Source organism: Silurus meridionalis, chromosome 22, assembly GCF_014805685.1.
Source record: "Silurus meridionalis isolate SWU-2019-XX chromosome 22, ASM1480568v1, whole genome shotgun sequence".
Lineage (NCBI taxonomy): Eukaryota > Metazoa > Chordata > Actinopteri > Siluriformes > Siluridae > Silurus > Silurus meridionalis.
This window is the reverse complement of record NC_060905.1, coordinates 15,534,107-15,556,536: the sequence shown is the minus strand read 5'-3', so window position 1 is coordinate 15,556,536 and position 22,430 is coordinate 15,534,107. Positions and strand designations below refer to the sequence as shown.

The 22,430-nt window shown below is 38.5% G+C and overlaps 1 protein-coding gene across 3 annotated transcripts in view; it reads left to right on the top strand.

Annotated features, from left to right (window-relative positions):
• vps50 (VPS50 EARP/GARPII complex subunit) overlaps positions 1-22,430 on the top strand; it is a 189,661-nt gene that overhangs the window by 109,840 nt on the left and 57,391 nt on the right. For 2 of the 3 annotated variants that reach the window (XM_046834965.1, XM_046834967.1), the window contains exons 19-23: positions 4,084-4,202; positions 11,997-12,103; positions 14,642-14,763; positions 17,552-17,617; positions 19,423-19,503. In XM_046834965.1, coding sequence (XP_046690921.1) covers positions 4,084-4,202; positions 11,997-12,103; positions 14,642-14,763; positions 17,552-17,617; positions 19,423-19,503 — 495 coding nt within the window. The remainder of the gene's footprint in view (positions 1-4,083; positions 4,203-11,996; positions 12,104-14,641; positions 14,764-17,551; positions 17,618-19,422; positions 19,504-22,430) is intronic. The other variant, XM_046834968.1, reaches the window with a different exon arrangement.

Below are 22,430 nucleotides of genomic sequence, written 5' to 3'. Positions count from 1 at the left end.
TTTTTTTCATTCAGAGCTGATTTCATTTATGAATTAATTGAGTTGTATGAAAGTAAAAATGAACATGAAGGCCTGTTTATGCCTTTTTTTTTTCTTCTTTTTTTTTTGCACACACGAGCAACATCGGACCGAGAAGACATTTTTTTATTTTTTATTTTTTTGTTGTTGTTTTTACACTGCATCTGGAAAGTTTTCACAGCGCTTCACTTTTTTTCCCCCATATTTAATGTTAAAGCCTCATTCCAAAATGGATTCAATTCATTATTTTTCTCAGTTCTTCTGGTGTTGGGTCTGTGATGATCACAATTTTGAGCTTTTTTATGAGTTGCTCAGTAGCTCCTAGTTTTATAACCACAAACAAAAGACTGTAGAAAGAACATTTCTCATAATCTTACATTCCAGTGCTCATGTTAGTTCTCACTCTCCAGTGTTCTGTATAGTTTTAAGATTTATAATCACACTCTTGATGTCACCCAAATGAGGATGGGTTCCTCTCAAGGTTTTTTCCTCATAACATCTGAGGGAGTTTTTCCCTGCCACAGTCACCATGGCTGCTCATCAGGGATAAATACACACAGTTAAATTCTGTAATAAAAAAACTAATAGTCCGGAAATTACAGTATATACATGATTTTTTAAGTTTTTTATTAGTAATAAATTTGCACAGATTTCAAACAAACTTCTTTCATGTTGTCATTATGTGGTATTGTTTGTAAAATATTAAGGAAATTAATGAATTTAATCAATTTTGGAATAAGGCTGTAACATAAGATGTGGAGAAAGTGAAGCACTGTGAATACTTTCTGGATGCACTGTACATTTGTATCTTAATTTATTTTTCATTAAATATTTGATCAAAAAGAGATCCTTACCAATTGCCAAGCAGACAAAAACATGAACATGATGAATAGGAGGTGTGTCTTTGCATTGTTACATGACGTACAGCTGGTATTACTGAGGGTGTACTCACTTTTGTTGCCATTTATTTAGACAATAATGGCTGTATGTTGAGTTATTTTAAAAGATAGTAAATCTGTACTGCTATACATACTGCACATTGACTAAAATATACCCTAGTTTCATTTTACAGTAATGTCCCTTGAGAATATATATATATATATATATATATATATATATATATATATATATATATATATATATATATAATATACATCTGACCTCAACCTTATTGAATGAATGTGGATGTTGACTGCACCCCAGGCCTCCTTACCTTGATTACATCATTACATGACGTTACTGACACCCTTGTGGCTGAATGAGCACAAATCCCCACAAGCACATTTTTGGGGGCAAAATGATGAATACAAACCTTATGGTAGCTTAGTGTAACTGCAAATTGATTTATACCAAAAAAAATTTGGAACATATAGATTTTTATTTACATGGAATCTGACATCTTTAGTGTAAATCTCCCAGAATGATGGTCTTGTAGAAAACTGTTATTAGTCTCTGATATTGCACACAGAGAGTGTTGCTCCTTTGACGACATAATGACAGCACCCTGAGGTGAATTCGGCTTAGATAGATTCCTCAGGTCGCTTATGTTCTCCCTGAGATGAAATCCATCCCAAAAGGAAGGCTCTTTATTTGGAAGAAATTTGAACCAGAATCGCCTCTGCCCTTCTCAGGTTTTTGTGAAGGTTGCAATTTTTGCAAATAATATTGTGATAATATCGAAAAAGCCTGAAAGGTCATAGATTTCTCGTGACGGGAAAGTGTAATGTACACATACACACTGGCACACACAAACCCACCTGAGCAGCCACTGAGCTTTGTGTTGAGGTGGATTATAAGCAGTGTGTGAGTGGGGGGTGCAGTACTAAAAACGAGTTTCTAACTTTTGGTGTTTTTCAGGGATAAAGCAACACTTTCAGCACTGCAAATTCTCATCCAATTCTCACTGAGAAACCTGCAGTGGCTGATCTATGAATAGGTGTAGCTGCCTTATTTTATGTCCCAGAACTACAACTACATTTGGGTATTTTATTATTATTATTTTTTGGACACTTTGTTGCATCAAGTTGGATGTAAATGGGTCATAATTCCACAAGGAATGTATTCAATCATTTTCACACATACCACAGATACCACATATATAAATATCTTTCAAGTTTTTGCTCTTAAATGCATTACATGGATCAGATAGATGAGACTCTATGGGATTTTTGGAATAATTTATCAGTAAAATAAGTAATTTATATTTCATGTATTCTTCAAAAACATTTTGATGTAAGTCTCAGTAATATTGGTTCTTGGTCCTAGGTTCTGGACCTGTGGTGGACAAAGTACAGAAACCATGTAGCAAACTATTACTCCATTAAATGTGAAAGTGCTTCCTTTTAACCTTCACTTGTTAAAATGTACAACATTTATTTGCCTTCGAATGTACTTAAGTATCCAAGGAACTCATTTTGTCAAAAGGCTCTTTTTGCTTAATCAATTCAGAGTATGTAAAAAAGACTCTCAGCACACCAATCTATTAATAGAATGATAATAATGAGTCAAACACTGATTGATATCTATTCAAATTATCATTAAGCCAGAACCTTCTAATAAATCCACGGCTGTTGTGGCAGTTTAGAGTCAGGAGTTTCTTTCATTATTTATTCCTCTCGAAACGTTCTGCTTGCTGAACTGTATGTTCATGCTAAGTACCATATTTTTCGGACTATAAGCCGCTACTTTTCCCCACGCTTTGAACCCCTTAAACAATGAAGTGGCTAATTTATGGATTTTTCCTGGGTTTTTCCCGGTTTTACAAACTTCATGCCACCAAAAAAACTGAGCCCCGTAACATTAGACCAATGAAATTGCCGAACGGGTTCAGGTGAACCAATGAAATTCTTTATATTAAATCAGATGCGCTCCCACTGAATCGGGCCGCACCATATCATAAATATGGATGATGTTCCTCTGATGTTTGACCTGCCGCTCACTCGGACTGTCTACAGGAAATGCGAATCATTCGTCACGCTGAAAACAACCGGGCATAAAAAAACGCACTTCACCTGTGTTCTGAGCTGCACGGCATCCGGAGAAAAGCTTCACCGATGGTGATTTTTAAACGCACGACGATGCCAAAAGATAAACTCTCGAGAGAAATAGTTGTGAAAGGAAGGAGGAAAACAGTGAACTATGACTTTCTTGTTAGGCTACTGTTTAGATACAAGCCGTGTAACAGACACTGACTTTCATTAAAACCTGTGTAAAGTTCATTAGTTTTAATGTAGGAACCTGCGGCTTATTTATGTTCAAAATAAAAATCTTTGTAAAATTGAGTGGGTGCGGCTTATATTTAAATGCGCTTAATAGTCCAGAAATTACGGTAGATATCATCGCTTTTAAGTTTTATCCACTCAAATAAAAAGGAGCAAAATGTAGTTGAGTAAATAAGATCTTTGACTTTGAAATGTAGTGAAATTTAAGTCTCCCCAAATAATTCAGTGATATACAGATACATGAAAAAGCTACAGTATGCACTAAATACAGTAACATATATTACTTTTATAATATATTTACTTTGTTGCTGTTCACCACTGCTGAAAACATCTCTGTAAACATACACCTGCATAACATAAACCTGCTGTAGACTATGGGTCTTGACTGAACCCAGTTTTGTCTTCTGCTGTTGAAACCTATCCACCTCAAAGATTGGCTTGTTGTGCATTGTGAGATGCATTTCTGCTCCACATGGCTCTACCGAATGCTTATTTGAATTATTATGGTCTTTCAGGCAGCTTGAAACAGCCCTGAATTCTCACATCGAAATGCATGCAGAAGATTTTTTTCTTTTTCGCACCACTCTAGAGACTCTACTGAGTATTATATATAAGAAAATCCCAAGAGATCAGTAGGTTGTTTATGGGAAACAAATATATATGATTAAGAAATCTGCATTGTAGATGAAGGATAAAAAATAAACAGTTCAGTCCAGTTGATTTAAAAAAAAATTGTTTCATGCATTCTAGAGTTTACCAGCCCACTGCACAGTCTTGACATCCTGTTAGCCTTCCTGACCCCTCTCACTGCACTTTCCTCCTCTTTTCCCTCTTTCCATGTCAGTACGAGTCTGAAGAACTGGAAAAGAGCGTGTATCAGGACTATGACAGCGACAGTGATGTGGCCGATGAATTGAAGCAGGACTTTGTGGATGAGCAGACTGGAGACATACCCAACAAGAGGTCAGTATATTATTGGGTTTGAACTAATTACTGGGTATTTCAGCTAAGTTTATTAAAAGGTTTTTAGCACATGATTTATGAAGATTGAATGCTGCTGTAAATAATATGGTTTAATTATATATATATTTGTAAATCCATTACTGTATATATTTGGCTAAATAACATATGGAGTTCGAATCCTTAATTTTTGGCTAATATGCACAATTTAACAAGCTTTTTATAATAAATACATTTTGCGTATTGCACAGGTCGTGTCGCTTTTTTGTTTTATAAGCCATTGATACTGACTTGGCAGCTGGAAAACTTTATGGTACAGATTGGGGCAGCACTCTTGCTACCTGATCTGTGTCCTCTGCCTAAATTGCACTGCCTGAAGACACTGCACGCATGTTGCAAGTTTCTGCAGTTGTGTAAATAAAATTCTAACAGTGCTAAACGCAGTGCTCGAGCACTTGCACACGGATCGTGTCATCCTGCCACAACCAACACACACAAAAAAAAAAAAAAACGCTGTTAATTGTCCCGAGGCCTTCAGGGTGCGCGCTCACTTTCAGAGAAAACGCTCTGGCGAATATCAAATAAGCTGTTAGAGCCGAGCTAACTGGCGATTGCGCGAATAATTAAAAGATCGCCACGGACTTTTTAGACCCCGCAATTAGCGATCGCGCTAATGCCTCCTCATTTCCTTATTCGATTGCGTAAGCCTGAGAAGCAACAGCATAATCTAATTTGTGAACTCTGCAATCTGGCCCTCTAAGCAGGAATTAAATCTCACGCTGTGTGCTGCGAGCGCCTGTGAGCAAACATGCTATCGTTAGTCTCTTAGCACGGAAAAATAGGATTAATTATCTTATTTCAAACCTATTCAGCTGTGTTTTGAGGCGTTATCTTCATGAAACAGTTGGGAAATGATTCGCTGTGAATGGTAACAGACTACAGATATGATAGCTTGTTTGACTGATTCGAAAAACTAAACAGATTGCTTAAATATTTTAGTATGTTTGATGTTAAATAACTACACTGGATGTTAAAAGTCTCGACGTATCATATAATAAATATTGGAACACTTGATTGTGCATGCTGTTGTAAAAGATTTCTGTGCAACAGCGAACAAATCTAAGGGTGCCAATACTTTAACCACCAGGGCAAATAGACAAGCTGTTGGGTGCAAAGATTGCCAGAAGATTAGTTTAATTTAATTATGAACGAAATCACATTTTTCTGTGGCATTGTATCGTATCGCATAGTGCGCTAGGTAGAAGCCACTACTAGGTAAAACATTTATAACAAGTAATTCACAATTTTTGTTGAGTTTACACTACAGTACATGTACAATCTCCATCAAAAGAAGAGTCAAAACCTCGCCTTTTTTTTTTATTACATGCGAGGGGTCATAGAACGTAACACGTAACCCGAGTATCGAGGCTGCACTGTATATTCTAATTCTCACTTTATATACACAATCACTAGTATAATTAAAGGAGTCAGTGAGCGTTCAGTCTGCCGTTCTCCCACTGTGGAGACTGGCACTTCCTTTTCCAGCACATTCACACTTGACTTGTCACACTATGGGCTATTATACATGGGTTATTATATAACCCACATGGGCAATAACACTTGGGTTATTATATACGACTGACAGCTGCAGCGGCATTAGAATTTTAACCCTTGGTACGCTTGCAGCTCATTTATTTTCTCATATATACATATAAAATCTATGAATGATAGGGTACGATTTTTACGTAGATAAATCATGTTGACAGACGTCGGGTTGTCGATACAGGAAGGTAGGAAGGATAGATTTTGATCATCTGCCTCTCTGCTATCTCACCATCTTAAAATCGCTTGTCGATAATTTTTAATACATTATATTGGACAAAACTATGTGGACACCTGACCATAAAATTCTAATAACCTCCAGTCTTCTGGGAGGAAGTTCTGCTAGATTTGTGAGATTTGTGGAGATGTATACAGCTACTGTATTTATACATGGTCATGCTGGAACAGGTTAGTTCAAATGAAGGAAAATGTAATAGTTCTGCATCCAAAAGCATCTCATACAACTGTGTGCTTCCAAATTTGGGTTTGGGGAAGAACCACATATGGCTGGGAAAAGTCAAGTGTCCAAATACTTTTCTCTCTATAGTGTAGCACATTATTTCTGAGAAGACATTTTTTATTTATAGCAGCACTTCAGCATTCACTCAAGCATCAAAAGCTTTACACTGTATGACTTCCATTACTTTTTAGTGTAAACACGCCGTGTTTTTATAAAGTATTTGTATACCGTATGTCTGGTTATTGCAGACTAGACCCCCACTTAGCATCTTTTAGCCACTGACGCAAAGCCTCAAGAACAATTTCCTGTTCGAAAGTCTAGCCCGAATAGCACACTTTTGCGTTCGAACTCTCTGATTATGAGTGGGTAACATTTTTATCAAATGTCTGTGTGATTCCTAAATATAAATAGTTTAATTTTTAATTGAGATAAATGAGAAACTGGAGAGAAGAGTGTGAGTTTTTGGGTTAAACACCTTTTTTTCCCCTGCCTTTATTTTGACTTCTCTTTGCACAGCTTTTTTGACTTGTTTTTGTGGTTCACATCTGCATTTTATTGAATGCGCCACACAACCTGGAAGCAGTATGGTGAGTAAAACTCAATTAAACACGTAGCTGAACGCCAGGCATTTCATTTTAACGTCTTTTCAGAAAACATTCAAACATACAGAGGTGAAAAAAAAAAGATCGGAGTCGATGCCTGTGATGGTTTTCCCCCCACATTGTTTTGTCTATTAATGAATTCAAGTTTTATTTGTCGTATGTTCAGATGTCAGTGGCAGTTTGTACAATGAAATTCTTTAATAAGGCTTCCGGAAAACTAGAGCTATATTAAATAATATACATTAAACAGAATTAAAACAAAAATGAAAGAAGAAAAAGGAAAGAAAAGTAACAATGAGGCATATGAGTTTTTTTTATTAAATTTTTTTTCTACAAGTGTGTGCTGAAGTTTATATATATATATATATATATATATATATATATATATATATATATATATATATATATATATATATATATATATACACACACACACACACACACACACACACACACACACATACACTCACTGGCCACTTTATTAGGTACACCTTACTAGTACCGGGTTGGACCCCTTTTGCCTTCAGAACTGCCTTAATCCTTCCGTGGCATAGATTCAACAAGGTACTGTTAACATTCCTTAGAGATTTTGGTCCATATTGACATGATAGCATCACGCAGTTGCTGCAGATTCGTCGGCTGCACATCCAGGATGCGAATCTCCACCACATCCCAAAGGTGCTCTATTGGATTGAGATCTGGTGACTGTGGAGGCCATTTGATTACAGTGAACTCATTGTCATGTTCAAGAAACCACTCTGAGATGATTCATGCTTTATGACATGGCGCGTTATCCTGCTGGAAGTAGCCATCAGAAGATGGGTACACTGTGGTCATAAAGGGATGGACATGGTCAGCAACAATATTTACGTAGGTTGTGGTGTTCACACGATGCTCAATTGGTACTAATGGGCCCAAAGTGTGCCAAGAACATATCCCCCACACCATTACACCACCACCACTAGCCTGAACCGTTGATACAAGGCAGGATGGATCCATGCTTTCTTGTTGTTGATGCCAAATTCTGACCCTACCATCTGAATGTCGCAGCAGAAATCGAGACTCATAAGACCAGGCAACGCTTTTCCATCTTCTATTGTCCAAGTTTGGTGAGCCTGTGCGAATTGTAGCCTTAGTTTCCTGTTTTTAGCTGTCAGGAGTGGCACCCGGTGTGGTCTTCTGCTGCTGTAGCCCATCCGGCTCAAGGTTCGACGTGTTGTGTGTTCAGAGATGCTCTCGGTTGTAACGAGTGGTTATTTGAGTTACTGTTGCCTCTCTATCAGCTCGAACCAGTCTGGCCATTCTCCTCTGACCTCTGGCATCAACAAGGGATTTGCGCCCACAGAACTGCCGCTCACTGGATATTTTCTCTTTTTCAGACCATTCTCTGTAAACCCTAGAGATGGTTGTGCGTGAAAATCCCAGTAGATCAGCAGTTTCTGAAAGACCAGCCCGTCTGGCACCAACAACCATGCCACGTTCAAAGTCACTTAAATCACCTTTCTTAGTATTTACGTATATGCCATATTAGCATGAGGTATTCTTAAAAAAATAAAGGAAGACGGAGGATAACAAGGAGAATTTATATGTTTGATGTGCAAAAAATATGAAAAGATACGTAGTGTGCAACTGAGGTGCAATAGTACAGAGTCCAATTTTATTTAGAGTTCTGAGAATTAAGAATTGTGCCGTCCCAGTATGTTAAACTGATGCAACAGTGCAAATATGTATGAAATGTAACGAAGTCAGTTGGCAGTTGTGGTTTGCAGTGAGACTGTATTACAGTTCGTTGACGATTCTGATAGCCTTCAGGTAAAAACTATTCTTCAGCCTGTTGTTTCTGGAATGAACCAAACAGGCCTCAACAATGATGGAACTGTAATGAATGGACATTCGATGGTGACTCATGCCATCTCAGGGAGTTTTTATCTTCCCAGTCTCGCCACTGGCTAATTTATTTGGGATAAACTTACTTATTGTAGGTGCTAAAGTTGTGCATTCTTTTATAACCTCTTTATCTCTGTAAAGTTGCTCTGAGACAATTTCCATTGTTAAAAGCGCTCTACAAAAAGAAATGGTTTGTCATGATCAAACGTTAATGCAGCTACTACAAACAAAAGTCATGCAATGAAATGAAGATACTTGAGTGCACGTTAATACATGGAGCTGGGAGATTTTGGAACTAGGAGTTGGTGAATCTGGGATGTCTGTAGTTCTTTCGAACCTCTTGCCATTAGATATAATGGAGCAGTGGAGTGGTGCACAACAAACGTTTGCTGTAAAACCTTTTTTAAGAATTGTGATGATGTGAATGCTACACAAAGGGAATTTTGCAGTCATTACCAGTTGGGACATCCTTAACTACTGAATTGCATTTAAAAAAATCTACAAAATTGAATAAAGAAATGCACCTTGTGGACATGTGCAATACATCCAAAATTAACTTACTGATAAAATATAAATCTGTTAAACATCCAAATCAATCTGCAACAAATCTTTTTTTTTTTTGTGAAAAGCACACCACATTTACCTTTATGTTTACATTCACAGTGTAAACAAGCACTGCTCAGGATTGTAATACTGTTCATGCTGTTTCTCTTGACTGAAATCATCTGCTCTTTCCTACTGAGTAGCAAGAAATCAGATCCGTGCTGTGCGTCTGAACGACAAGAATGTTGTCAAAATGAAGCCTTATTGATAAAAGCTAAACTGTTTTTCCACTTCTTCATAACCGGATTCTGCATATTTATAAATGCTGCAGCTAGTATTTTCATCTGTTTGTTGAGGAACATTATTCTGAAATTGATGCACAATTTGTAGACACGGTCTTTCACACATTGATGAAGGCTTGCCAATCATAACTTCTGAGAGCCTTTTTAAGATACACCATTTATACTCAATCATCCTACTGACCAATTGACTATGTTATTTATAGACAGACAGACAGACAGACAGACAGATAGATAGATAGATCTGTAACATGCCCCTGTAACAATCAAAATATATTTAGAACACATACTGGTTGTGATTGGCCTACATGTCGTGTTTCTGCAATTGAAACCATAAGAGTTTGTTTTTTTGCAAGCGCTCAGCATGCACAGAGACGTTAGCAAGCATCCCAAACAACACGTAAAAAGCCCCATTCATTTTTATAATTGTTAATGAAGCAGCCGACACAGTGGGTATCGTTACGTCTCACAGCGTTCAGGGTTCTCGGTTCTGCCTGCATGAGCTCGGCTTACTGTCTTCTCCACATCTTCTCTATGCATCCATTTGGGTTTCATACGTGTTATTTTGTTTTCCTTCCATTGCTGATAGTGTAAATTGCCCCTCGGTGTGAACGTGTGCGATGGATCAGCATCTCATCTAGGAACCAGGATAAAGCTCTTTCTACAGATGAGTGAATCAGTGAATAATGAGAAAGCAGTTCTTGTTCAGTTCGAACTTTTCCATGATTAAATTGTTTCCTATATTTATAATAGGCTTGGAGGAGCCTGATTCGACTACAAATCTCGCAGTCGGATCTTCGCAGAGGTGCTATAAAATTAGGATTGTGCTATTTTGGTTAGATGGGGGTGCCCAAAGTCTGATTTCACATAGAATTACCGTTTTTCTTTCAAGAAGTTCATATGCAGCCCATTATAATAATTTTTTTATTCAAATGTGAAAAGGAAGCTTTTAATAAATATTTTGAACTTCAAAAAATCCACCCCCCCCCCACCACACACACACACACACACACACACACACACACACACACACACACACACACACACCCCTCCAAATACGTTTCCTTTTCCATGATCCATGACCGACACAGGAGCATCTTGGCGGCAGGGGTTTAAATATTTAGCAATGTCTGCGAGAGTCTAAACTTCATTCAGATTTCATTTCCGTTTGTTTTTCAGTGTTGCGCTGTACTTGGAGCCCGTTTGCACACGCAATGCATTTGATTTGCCAAAAAGCAAATCCTGTTTACAGTTGGCCTTTCTGCAGTTATAAATTTTTTTTTGTTTTATCTCAGTTTATCAATCCAAAGTTTTTATGTACACTTTTTTCTGTAATGTTTTGTACATCCTGGCTTTAAAATGTTATCAGGAATCGTTTTACGATTGTTTATGCACATTGCCTTTCATTTCAAATGAAATGAAATGAAAGTTGTCTTTCCCACCTGGTTACCTAGTGTTGCCATCCCTTTTACACACACATGATTCGACTATGTGAAAGACTTGATTCTAATTCGATGTAAATTGTATTGTATGTATTGTATCATATTTTTTCGACTATAAGCCGCTATTTTTTTCCCACGTTTTAAACCCTGCGGCTTAAACAACAAATTGGCTAATTTATGGATTTTTTCTGGGTTTTTCCCGGTTTCACAAACTTCAAGCCAAAAAACTGAACCCATAACATTAGACCAATGAACTTTCCGAACGGAAACGAAAAAACGCACCTCACCTGTGTTCTGAGCTGCATCGGCACGGCAATTTTTAAACGCACAACGATGCCAAAAGATAAACTCCTGAGAGAAATAGTTGTGAAAGGAAGGAGGAAGACAGTAAACAATGACTTTCTTGGTAGTCACTGTTTAGATACATGCCGTTGTAACCCGTTGAGTCTGGGTGAAGGGAGAGCTCGCTAACTCCAGTTGCAACAGAAATCATATAAGCACAGACAAGTTTCCAAAACTTGTGCTTTTTTATTTTTCTTGGCAACAGCGTTACAGGTTAGTCAAAGAAACTTAGAAATGAGCATTAGAAAATAATAAGGACATATTCCTCGGTCTTGCACACATGCAGTAATACCGGAAAAATGCGGCGACAGGCTATTCCCAAAATGCCGCTCTGCTCTTAAAGGAGCCACAACATATTTTACCCGTTACACCATGTAACAGACACTGTCTTTCGTTAAAGCGTGTGTAAAGTACATTAGTTTCGGTGTAGACACCTGCGGCTTATTTATGTTCAAAATAGTCTGTAATTTGTAAGTCTGGAAATTACAGTAAGTAAAACATTTTTTCTTATTTACAAAACTGTGGCCCAATACTCCCTAATTCTTCACATATAATTGTATATTGTATTTATTCCACATAGTAGTTAAGCTAGGTTTTTCTCTTTGTTCCTATGTGTTTAGCATGTCCAGAGAGACGCTACGAAGCAGAAAGAGATCTGACTACAACCTGAACAAAGTCAACGCCCCCATCCTGACCAACACCACACTTAACGTGATCCGTCTGGTGGGTAAGTGGTTGCCCTTTAACGTTTCCTTCATTCGAACGACACGGAACGGAACAGCGACCCCCGTGCGAGCGACCTCGATTTGCCAATCAATTAATAAGCTAATTGCAGAGGTGTGTTCATCGACTCCGCTCCATGTCATTAGATCCATTTTGCATTCGCCTCCTCGTCCCTTTCAGGTTATTCGAGGCATCAATAATTGGTTTAATGCATCAGCTGACGTGGCAGCTCAGACGTCTTTAGGTTTTAGCTCGGAATGGATTGAACTTATGACAAAAATGACTTTTTATTCTTTGTTGCGATGTGAGCTCATATTTTTTTTTTCTCCTCGAGGCTTTTCTTTTAGACTTGCGCTTTGTCGCACATTTTTGTAACCCTGAAATAAACTCGGAGAAAACAGTAATCAATTTCTGTAAAAAAAATAAAAATTAAAAAAAAGTTTCTGTAATCTGATGTAGTTTTCTCAGGTAATGTGAATTTTTTTTTCCCCCACTAATCCTTGTAAATTACATTTCAAATAATAAACAGGTTTTGCGCCAGATGCAAAATGCAGTGTACGGAAAAAATATCCGTGACATTTACCTCTTAACAATTGTCATATTTTGTTCTGCTGTTTACCAGATGAAAAAAGAAAAAAAATCTTTCCTCCACAAAAACATCAAGCGATTCTTTTTCGCTTCATCCGCCCTTATTCAATCCTAACCACATTACTATCTTGCATTTCGTATTTATGCGTTATTTCTTTTTTATTTCCCTTCTAAATGCAATTGCTGTGCCTCAGGGTGCATGGAAATATCAATGTCCAACCAGTAATAATTAATCCACCGTAAAACATTAGATCTCATTAAAACTGACTTGTGCAGATTTCTTGGATTAAAAAAATGTGAGCTTGATTGATGTTGGAGTGTATTTATAACCTGATAAAACTTGCATTTCTGATTTCCTATGGAATGGGCAGTTTTCACATCTGGAAAGGCACCATCAGTGCTGAGAGGTACAGTATGTACAGGTTATAGAGCAACACATGCTTCCATCCAGATGATGCATATTTCAGAAGGGCAAATACTAAACCACATCTATTACGACAGCATGGCATCATAGTGAGCTTTCACCACATTTGGTGCATGATGAAACAAAAAATACGACAAAGAAGACCCAGGACTGTTGAGTGGATAGAATCTTGTATCAAACACAAATAGAACAACATTTTTCTCCCAAAACTCCAGCAACTAGTTTCCTCATTTCCCAGATATATAAAATGAAATATGTAATATATGGACTGCTGTTTAAAATAAATAAATAAAAAGGTTACATAGAGGTCAACATGGCCCTGTACCAACTTTTTTAAGGCCATCTGATTTAAATTAACTTTATTTCTTCTCTTACAAAAATAATAAAAACTTCCATGATTTTAGCAGTTTTTAGTCCATGAATCAGACTTGTTTGTTCAAGACATCCCACATCTGCTTGTTCGGATTGACCTCTGGGGAATTTGGACGACGTTTTGAGCTCTTTGTCATGTTTCTTCAAACAATTCCTAAAAAATGTTTGCAGTGTGGCTTTGAGCAGTATCCTGATGAAAGAGAACACTGTGATTAGGAAATACTCTTTGTGTTGCTGGTCTGCTAGGTACTGTGGTTAGTACATTTCAAAGTGGCATCTAATTAAATGCCAGGACCCAAGGTTACCCCATAAGATTGTCTAGAGCTGCTTCTACCAGTCTGCCCTATTCCCATAGTGCATCCTTGGGCGATCTATACAGGCCCATACACATCGTGCTGTGTTTGTTGAGCTGGTATTTAATTTTTTCAGCAATCTATGCTACTTCAGCTCTTCTAGAATTGGACCAGATGGGTTTGCCTTTGCTCCCCAGTAAGCCTTGGCCTCTTATGGTCTTGTCACATTTAGATATTAACCACTGCACACTGAAATCACCTTACAAGATTGTCTTTTTTGGAGATTCTCCTATCCTATTCCACATTTAGTCACCCCCTCTTGCCGTTATAATCACCTCCAATATTCTGGGAAGATGTTCCACTAGATTTTGGAGTGTGCTTGTACAGATTTTTGCTCATTCAGCCACAAGGGTCATTAGTACTGATGTAGGTGGGGTGAGGCAGCCTGGGGTGCAGTCAGCAGTTATAATTGATTCCAAAGTGTTCAACAAGGTTGAATTTAGAGCTCTGTAGCATCACATTTTCCACTCCAACCCATGTAAAGTACATCTTCATGGAGCTTACTTTGTTGAACCGGGGCTTTTTTTATTTTTTTATTTTTTGATGTTGAAGCAGGTTTGAGTCTCTTAGTTCAAGTGAATGGAACATTTCATGTTTCTGCATCCAAAAGACACAAGTATACAATTAATATTATTATGTCAGGTGTCCCAATACTTTTGTCTCAGTTGTGTAGCTGTATGTTAAAGCACTTAATCATTTATTGAACTGGTTACTATTATTGTAGATAATTGATGAATTATTATTACAGTTTCCACCTTTCTTTAACAGACTCTGGCACTGAAAGTTGTCTTGTTGTCTTTGGCAGGCAAATACATGCAGATGATGAACATTTTAAAACCCATCGCCTTCGACGTCATCCACTGCGTGTCACAGCTGTTCGACTACTATCTGTACGCGGTGTACACCTTCTTCGGGCGGAACGACATGGTATGACCAGTTAAACCTACTCTATGCTAAGTATCATTGTTCTGCTCTGATTATTATTCAGTGTTTATGTTAAAGGCAAACTCCTTTTTTTTTTCTTCCATCCTATTCCACAGAACTGAAACTGCGCGTTTATGAATCTGTCACACCAGTAGACACGTTCCCGTGGGTGCATTCCCGAACATAATTAACTCTTATGCTCTATTATTATCAGAGCGAGCTACGCGTCATGTGCCATAGTAGGAAGATTGGAGGTGCGAGTGTCTGGACATGTGGGAAATGTTTCCCTTATATTCATTCATTTTGACATTACTGTTCAAAGAGATTCATTTCTACATGATTCCTGCTCACAAATTTCACTATTTATTTAGTATAATTCATAGAAAAATGGCGGGTTTTTTTTTACTTATTTAAATGACAGACTTTTCTGAGGAGCTCCATTTTCTTTGTCCAAAATGGTTAAATAAATTGGCATTAAAGAAAAAAAAACATCCTGAACTGCAGGAAATGTTTATATTAAAATGTTTGTGATAGTATATTTACTAATCTAAAGAAGTCCTAAGATGCCACCCATTATAATATTTATTTCCTATTGATTTTTCTCGTGATCTCGACATGACAAAAGTTTTCTCGTTATCACGGCATAATTTTGTCATGATCTCGGCATTAAACTCACCGCCCCGAATGGTTCTGGTTACTATCCATGATGCCGCCTCTAGAACGTGCCCTTATGCCGAATGCACAGAAAAATTAAGTCGAGAAACAAGAAAGTTAGGATTTCTGTACTCATCTCTTATTAAGGGCTGTTTTGTTGTTAGCAGGTTTGTGACCGGCGTTACGGAGGGCATTGCAAGCGCCGTTAAATAGTCAATTGATTTCAAATTTTATTTGTTTTCCTAGGACTGTTTCATGACTTTCAGTTAAAAGAGTAATAATGTAAATAGAGATGGTCCCCGAGTTACGATGGTCAACTTACGATTTTTCGATCTTACGATGACGATATGACAAAATTGTCAAATGCATTTTACGTATCTGGCAAAAGAAGCAGCATATGCTCCGCCTTCCACTTGAGAACCGGTGCTCGTCCGTGCGCCCGCTGCCACATGCATTTATACTGTATAGTTTATACAGTACGCTACTTTAAATTCGTCTGTTTTAGTCAATTATGTACTGTCATTTGTTCAGTTATTAACATTACAGTATACTACCCCATAGTGATCACCATTCTTTAATGCTCCTTGGTATGTATATATATTTTTTAAGTTATGATCGTGTCATCAGAACGCATCTCCATCGTAAGTCACAGTAGAATAAAATTTGAATAAAGGAATACAAAAGGATTTAGTATAAAGTAAAATACAATTTTCAAAATTTGAGATAAAAATCTTGGGCATGTACATACAGTATATCACAAACATGAGTACACCCCTCACGTTTCTGCCACTATTGTAGTATATCTTCACAGTGACAATACTATAGAAATGAAACTTGGATATATTTTATAGTAGTAAATGTGCAACTTGTATAGTAGTACTGATTTAAAGTGAGGACACCTTAAGTGAAAACAGCTGTACATCATGTAACCAGGCAAAGCCACACGTTTTATACATCCTGTTCATGATTTTGTCTTGTTTGATTGGACTATATAGATTTGTGTATCTTGTATTAGAGCAGTTCAAATTTGGCATAAACCGTAAGCATGCCGTGGTGCTAAACACCAATGTTTGAGATCTACAAGATTAAACAATCATTTTAAATGCTGATTGTTTAATCTGTATAAAGCAGATTGTATGGCTGAGGAGGTTAGACATTAAAGGATTAAAGCCCCGCTGCATCAGTTGCATCAATGACCTCCCATTGGCACCAGGTAGAACAGAAGTGTTTGTTGTGTAACCATCAGCACATAGTGGGAAGAAATTCATTTGCCAGTGAGGAGCATGACTGCAGCATATTTAACATGCATCTGAGACTGATCTCTCACACACACACTCCTGCTGTGACGCATAACTGATTTTAAACACAAAGAACTTTCCGAGAGTGAGCTTTTGTAATACTCGTACAACCCCACAACACCGGCTGCGCCGCACAACAACGCATCGAGCTCAGCACTGAGGAGTGCATGTTTAAAGTTAATAACTTGCCCCTAAGGCACTGAGTGGAAGGAACAGAGAAGAGAAAGATATGGAGGAACACTGACACGCTGGAGAAAATGAATCACCTCTGGGGCAATGAAGGGTCTTGCAGTCAGGCAGAATGCCAGGCTGAGCGTAGTCGGTCCAAAACTACTGCTAAAGCAGCTGTCTCGTTAATGAATAGCTCTTTTTCAGATTTGTTTAAACGTTAAGAAAAGGCTGTGCTTTAATTGACCACTAGAACATGGCGCTCTCCGTGCAGCACGCAGTGAAAAACAAACAGCACGTGGCGTCAGTGATTCGCCTCTAGAGGCCGCTCTCGTAATGACCGGAAACCTTCTCAGCCCGTCCAGCAGCGGACGAGAGCCGGAAAAACTATCGGTATGGATTTTTTGCCGATACAATAGTTCCAGCAATCAACTATTGGTGACGATTATTCGGCAAAACCGATAAATTTGTCGACCTCTTTAAATTTTCATGAAAATTTTCATGACAATACCCCTGTGCACAAAGCAGTGGAAGTAGAAGATCTCCTGCTATAGAGCTCTGACCTCAACACCTTCTGGATGAACCTTTATGGCTCAACATTGCTTTCAAATTGCTTTTGGTTTTTGAAATTTTTCAATCTTTTTTTATTCAATCTTTTTTTTTCCTTTAAGCACTCTCCATCTCCATCCACACCCAGCTCAGGCAGCCGTCTAGCCGCTCCAAGACAGGGCTGCTGGGTAAGAGTGCAGTGTGCCTCTCCTGTTAGTGTCTCCACCTTAAATCAAACACACTACCTGGTGTGGATATGTATGATTTCATTCTTCCCTTCTTTATTGGTTTGTCGAAATTTTTGTTATTATTTGAACCATTTATTTAATGTTTTATTTGTTTTATTCGTTACCGACTTGGTAAGACTGTATTTATTAATTGATTCATTTACATTTACGGTATTTGGCAAATGCCCTTATCCAGAGTGACTTACATTTATCTCATTCATACATACGGAGCCGCTATGGGGGTTAGGGCCTTGCTCAGGGGCCCAGCAGTGGCAGCTTGGTGTGGCTAGGATTTAAACTCAAGACCCTTGAGAGCCAAACTCCAATGCCTTAACCACAAAGCTAGCATCTCCCCACATTCTGCATTATTACTGTGTTTAGGTTTTGCCCTCACACACAAACCTTAATGATGAACTGGATCCAGGGATCTGCTGTTAAAAGCACTTTGTGTCATAATGCAGTTTTGTGGAAAAAAATCTAATAGCAATATACATTTTTAATCAATAGTTTTATCCCCAATGATGAAGCCAGAGGCAGCAGCTGATCATGAGTGATTTATTCATGGAACGTGAGCAGTCCTGGGATTCAGAGACTTCAGAAGTGATGTATACTAGCGAGGATGCCTTTGCACAGAGAAATCCTTACTAGCATATTTGTTTATTACATTTATTAATTAAATCCGCGTTTCCTATTTAATCCCACGTTTTTGCCGTTTATTTCAACTTGTTAAATGACAGCTATTACAGGCTTTAAGGCAGTCAGAGCCTCAGCGTTTGCTCAAGTGTTGCGCAGATGATCCGTCCGCTAGTATAAACGCGTGAGAAGCGAGAACGTTTTAGCAGCCAAAGATGATAGTTAAGTGAGATTTATGTCCCAATTTGTTTTGTCTGTCCTCTTTAAAGAGCGCTAATGTCTTCGGTCCGAGCAGTGAACACACAATTGAAAAGAATGGCTAGTCTGTAATGCAGAAACATTTCCATTTGGCAGGCAAGAGCAATAAATCGCCTTTTGATCCCGTCTGCGTGTTTTTTTTTTTTTTTTTTTTTTTTGTTCTCTGTGTTATGAAGATTTTTTTCTAACACCATGGTTTCGTGTGGCTCTCGTAAATTTCCAAATTTCCAGTTTTCCTCTTTCGATGTGCCTAATAATGGGCGTGATGTTTGCAATCAGGCTGTGGTCAGTTTTGGTTTGGCAGATCGTAACTTATACAGAAATACCAATAATAGTAATAATAATGCAAATGTTTATTTAGGATTAGAATCAATAAATATATAATACATGGTATTATTAGAATGGATAGATGGATGGATGGATAGATAAGGAAAATGGTAGCTCAGTGGATAATGTGTTGGACTACTGCTCTGGGGTTTGAATTCACAACCTTCCACGAAGAGTTGTGAATTCAAATCCCAGAGCCCACAAGCTACCAATTTATGGGCTCAGCTTTGAATATGAAAATCTGCCAAATGCTGTATGGATGGATGGATGGATGGATGGATGGATGGATGGATGATTTACACATCCATCCACACACACTGTCCATGAGCTGTTTGAAATGGTTTAAATGATTAGTCATGACAAAGATTTCATCAGATCTCCGTGTCCTTTTTTTGCCATGTGGGTGGGCCTCGGCGCTCTAATTGTCCTAATTGCGTTCGAAGGAAAGCGCGAAGGGCTTTCCACCGTGCGTGCGCGCTGTTGAAAAGTAACGAGTAAGCGTCCGCGTCTCTAACTGTGTGCGTGTTGTTCTTGTCTCTTTGCTGCAGTATGAATCATCCGGACTTGGGCTGATTAGCAGTAGACTGAGGACGACACTCAACCGCATCCAAGAGAGTCTCATAGACATGGTAAAAAAAGAAAAAAAGCACACAAATTCCTAAAAATAAGCCTCCGTTTTTCTGTCTATTCATTTCTCATTCAACCCTGGCATTCTACCTATTTGTGCCAGTAACCTGTCTGTTGTGATCCATCTTGTTTTTCCTCACTTCCATTTCTTTGTCTGAGTCTTGCCTTTCCTTCATCTCTGACTCGCTCTGCCTCGCTATCCATTTCATAAATACATATATAACGTCCCGGCTGTGAAACTGAGTGGAAATAGTAGTGTGCATTAAGCCCAGTCCTCCATAATCCATCATCATTCTCTATCATCTCATGACCCTTTAGCTGTCAGCCAGCAGCTCCAGGTGAGTTAATCACCCCTCATGCACACTTAAATAGACCTGCTCTTTTTTGTTTTTAATCAATGTCCTGTGCTTTCCATCGTGGCCCCCATTAGGGCTCTCTGGGAGCAATGACCTGTCACCTTTAATACAGCACACACACACACACACAGAGAAAGCTAACCTTCTCTACTGCTGCACAGCCAGTGTGTGTATAGGATTTGCCGTCATCTACCTCACACACACTCCACTCCTCACCCTGATTGGGGTTGAGTTCCATCGCAACACTGGGAATTTAAGGTGAACCTTCAGCTTGTTTCATGTTCTTTGAAGATGAAGCTCCGAGACTTGGGTTTTACAGTATTAGCCACTTTTTTTTTTCATCATTAGACTCGGTCATGTGGTGCTAAAAGATGGCGGCGATCACTATAGGTTTCAAACCATCACTTTAAAATAATCCTGAAATGAAAATGGATCAAAAATTTATCTTGGTAGCTCATAGCCCTTGTTTAATTTCATTCATAATAACTGAAAAACCACAAATAGTAATAAATATTAAATTGATGGTTATTGCTTTGAGAATGTTGATGGAGAAGTATAGAGAAGGTCAGAAGGAGATGCACTGTGTGTTTGTGGATTTAGAGAAAGCGTACGACAGGGTGGAGAGAGGAGTTGTGGTATTGTATGAGGAAGTCAGGTGTGTCAGAGAAGTATGTGAGGGTGGTGCAGGACATGTATGAGGACAGTGTGACTGCAGTGAAGTGTGCAGTAGGAACAACAGACTGGTTCAAGGTGAAGGTTGGACTGCATCAAGGATCGGCTCTGAGCCCTTTCCTGTATGCAGTGGTGATGGACAGATTGATGGACGAGGTCAGACAGGAGTCTCCGTGGACTATTATGTTTGCGGATGACATTGTTATTTGTGGTGAGAATAAGGAGCAGGTGGAGAAGAGCCTGGAAAGGTGGAGGTACACGCTGGAGAGAAGGGGAATGAAAGTCAGTAGGAGTAAGACAGAGTACATGTGTGTGAATGAGAGGGAGGGCAGTGGAGTGGTGTGGTTGCAGGGAGAAGAGGTGGAGAAGGTGGAGGAGTTCAGGTACCTGGGGTCAACAGTGCAAAGTAATGGAGAGTGTGTTAGAGAAGTGAAGAAAAGAGTGCAGGCAGGGTGGAGTGGGTGGAAAAGAGTGATAGCAGGAGTGATTTGTGATAGTAGAGTATCTGCAAGAGTGAAAGGAAAAGTTTATAGGACTGTGGTGAGACCTGCGATGTTGTATGGTTTAGAGACAGTGGCATTAAGTAAAAGACAGGAGGTGGAGCTGCAGGTAGCAGAGCTGAAGATGAAGAAAAGCAGCAAAAACTTTAACTAACACTTGCATTTGTTCTGGGATTAAAATGTTTTCATGGAAAAACCTTCTTTCCCTCTTTTCAGCTTGCAGGTTTGTCTAATGTGTGAGCTTTACAATACAGGCCAATCTCTGTGCATTAACAATAATTTTTTCCCTCATTTCAAATGCATCATTTTACAGAAGAAGAGTGTGTTAGTTTTCATTTTTGTGTCATGCCTCTTGAATGCCTTTTTAATTTGCACTGACTTTTGAGTACTAAAAAAGACATGCAATTTAATTTTGCTTTGCTTTTTCATTTTACGCTTTATTTTGTTTCAATTCGTTTGGTAAAAATCGATTATCATAGTTTTTTAAATGCATATTTTTTTGGGCGTTTTTTTTTTATGCAGTGAAAGAGCTCTTGTGCTCCCGCAGGCTTATTCCGGTTGTAAATAATGAATTGAATTTGAGAAGTGGGTGTAAGTTTAAGCACCACTAGTGAAATCGACACAAAGTGAGAAGTTTGCTGAAGTTTACAGCCTAGGAATCATCGAGGATCCATGACTAAGCCAGAAGCTTAAGGTGACCAGCTTGACATATTGGATTTGTTTCAGCAGAAGCGTTGAGAGTTGGAAGGCTTTCAACTGTAGGTTTTTATGGTTTCCACCTTATAAAACATGCTGCCACAGCAACTCGCCATAAACAGTGAAGTCATTCTTGCAGAGGGTTCTCCTCACCGCCTAGTCGTGTGTGGGAGTGTCTATGTTTATAGTGACTCGGATTGAGTTCCACTGCACTGCCCACACTGGTTTCCTTATTTCCACAAATGACCAGCCAGATAGCTTCTCATACTCTGCCTTTTTTTATAATGTTCTCTTGCGTTTAGACATTTGCATGGATTATACAGAATTGCTCCAATTCAAAGCTCGATACAGAAACATGTCTAACCTTAAAAAGCATGTTCAAAAGGCAAAGAAATGACATTTCTACTAATTAATGCAGTGTGGTAGACAGAATCCTCACTTTAATCCCTGTTCTGTGGTTACTGAAGACTAATAGATGAATAATGTAGCATGTTAGGCTTCAAGGATGCTTCTTTATTACCATAAGTTACCAAAGTGATACAAGTGTGTGTTGTGAGATTCAATGCATGATGGATATCAAAAATCAGTCTCCAAGTAAGAACATCCTCAAAAATGATGGAACAAAATGCACGAGCATTCGGTGCACCAACACAAGGGTTGGTTCTCTCAAGGTTTCTTTCAGTATACGGACAAACGTTTGCGGAT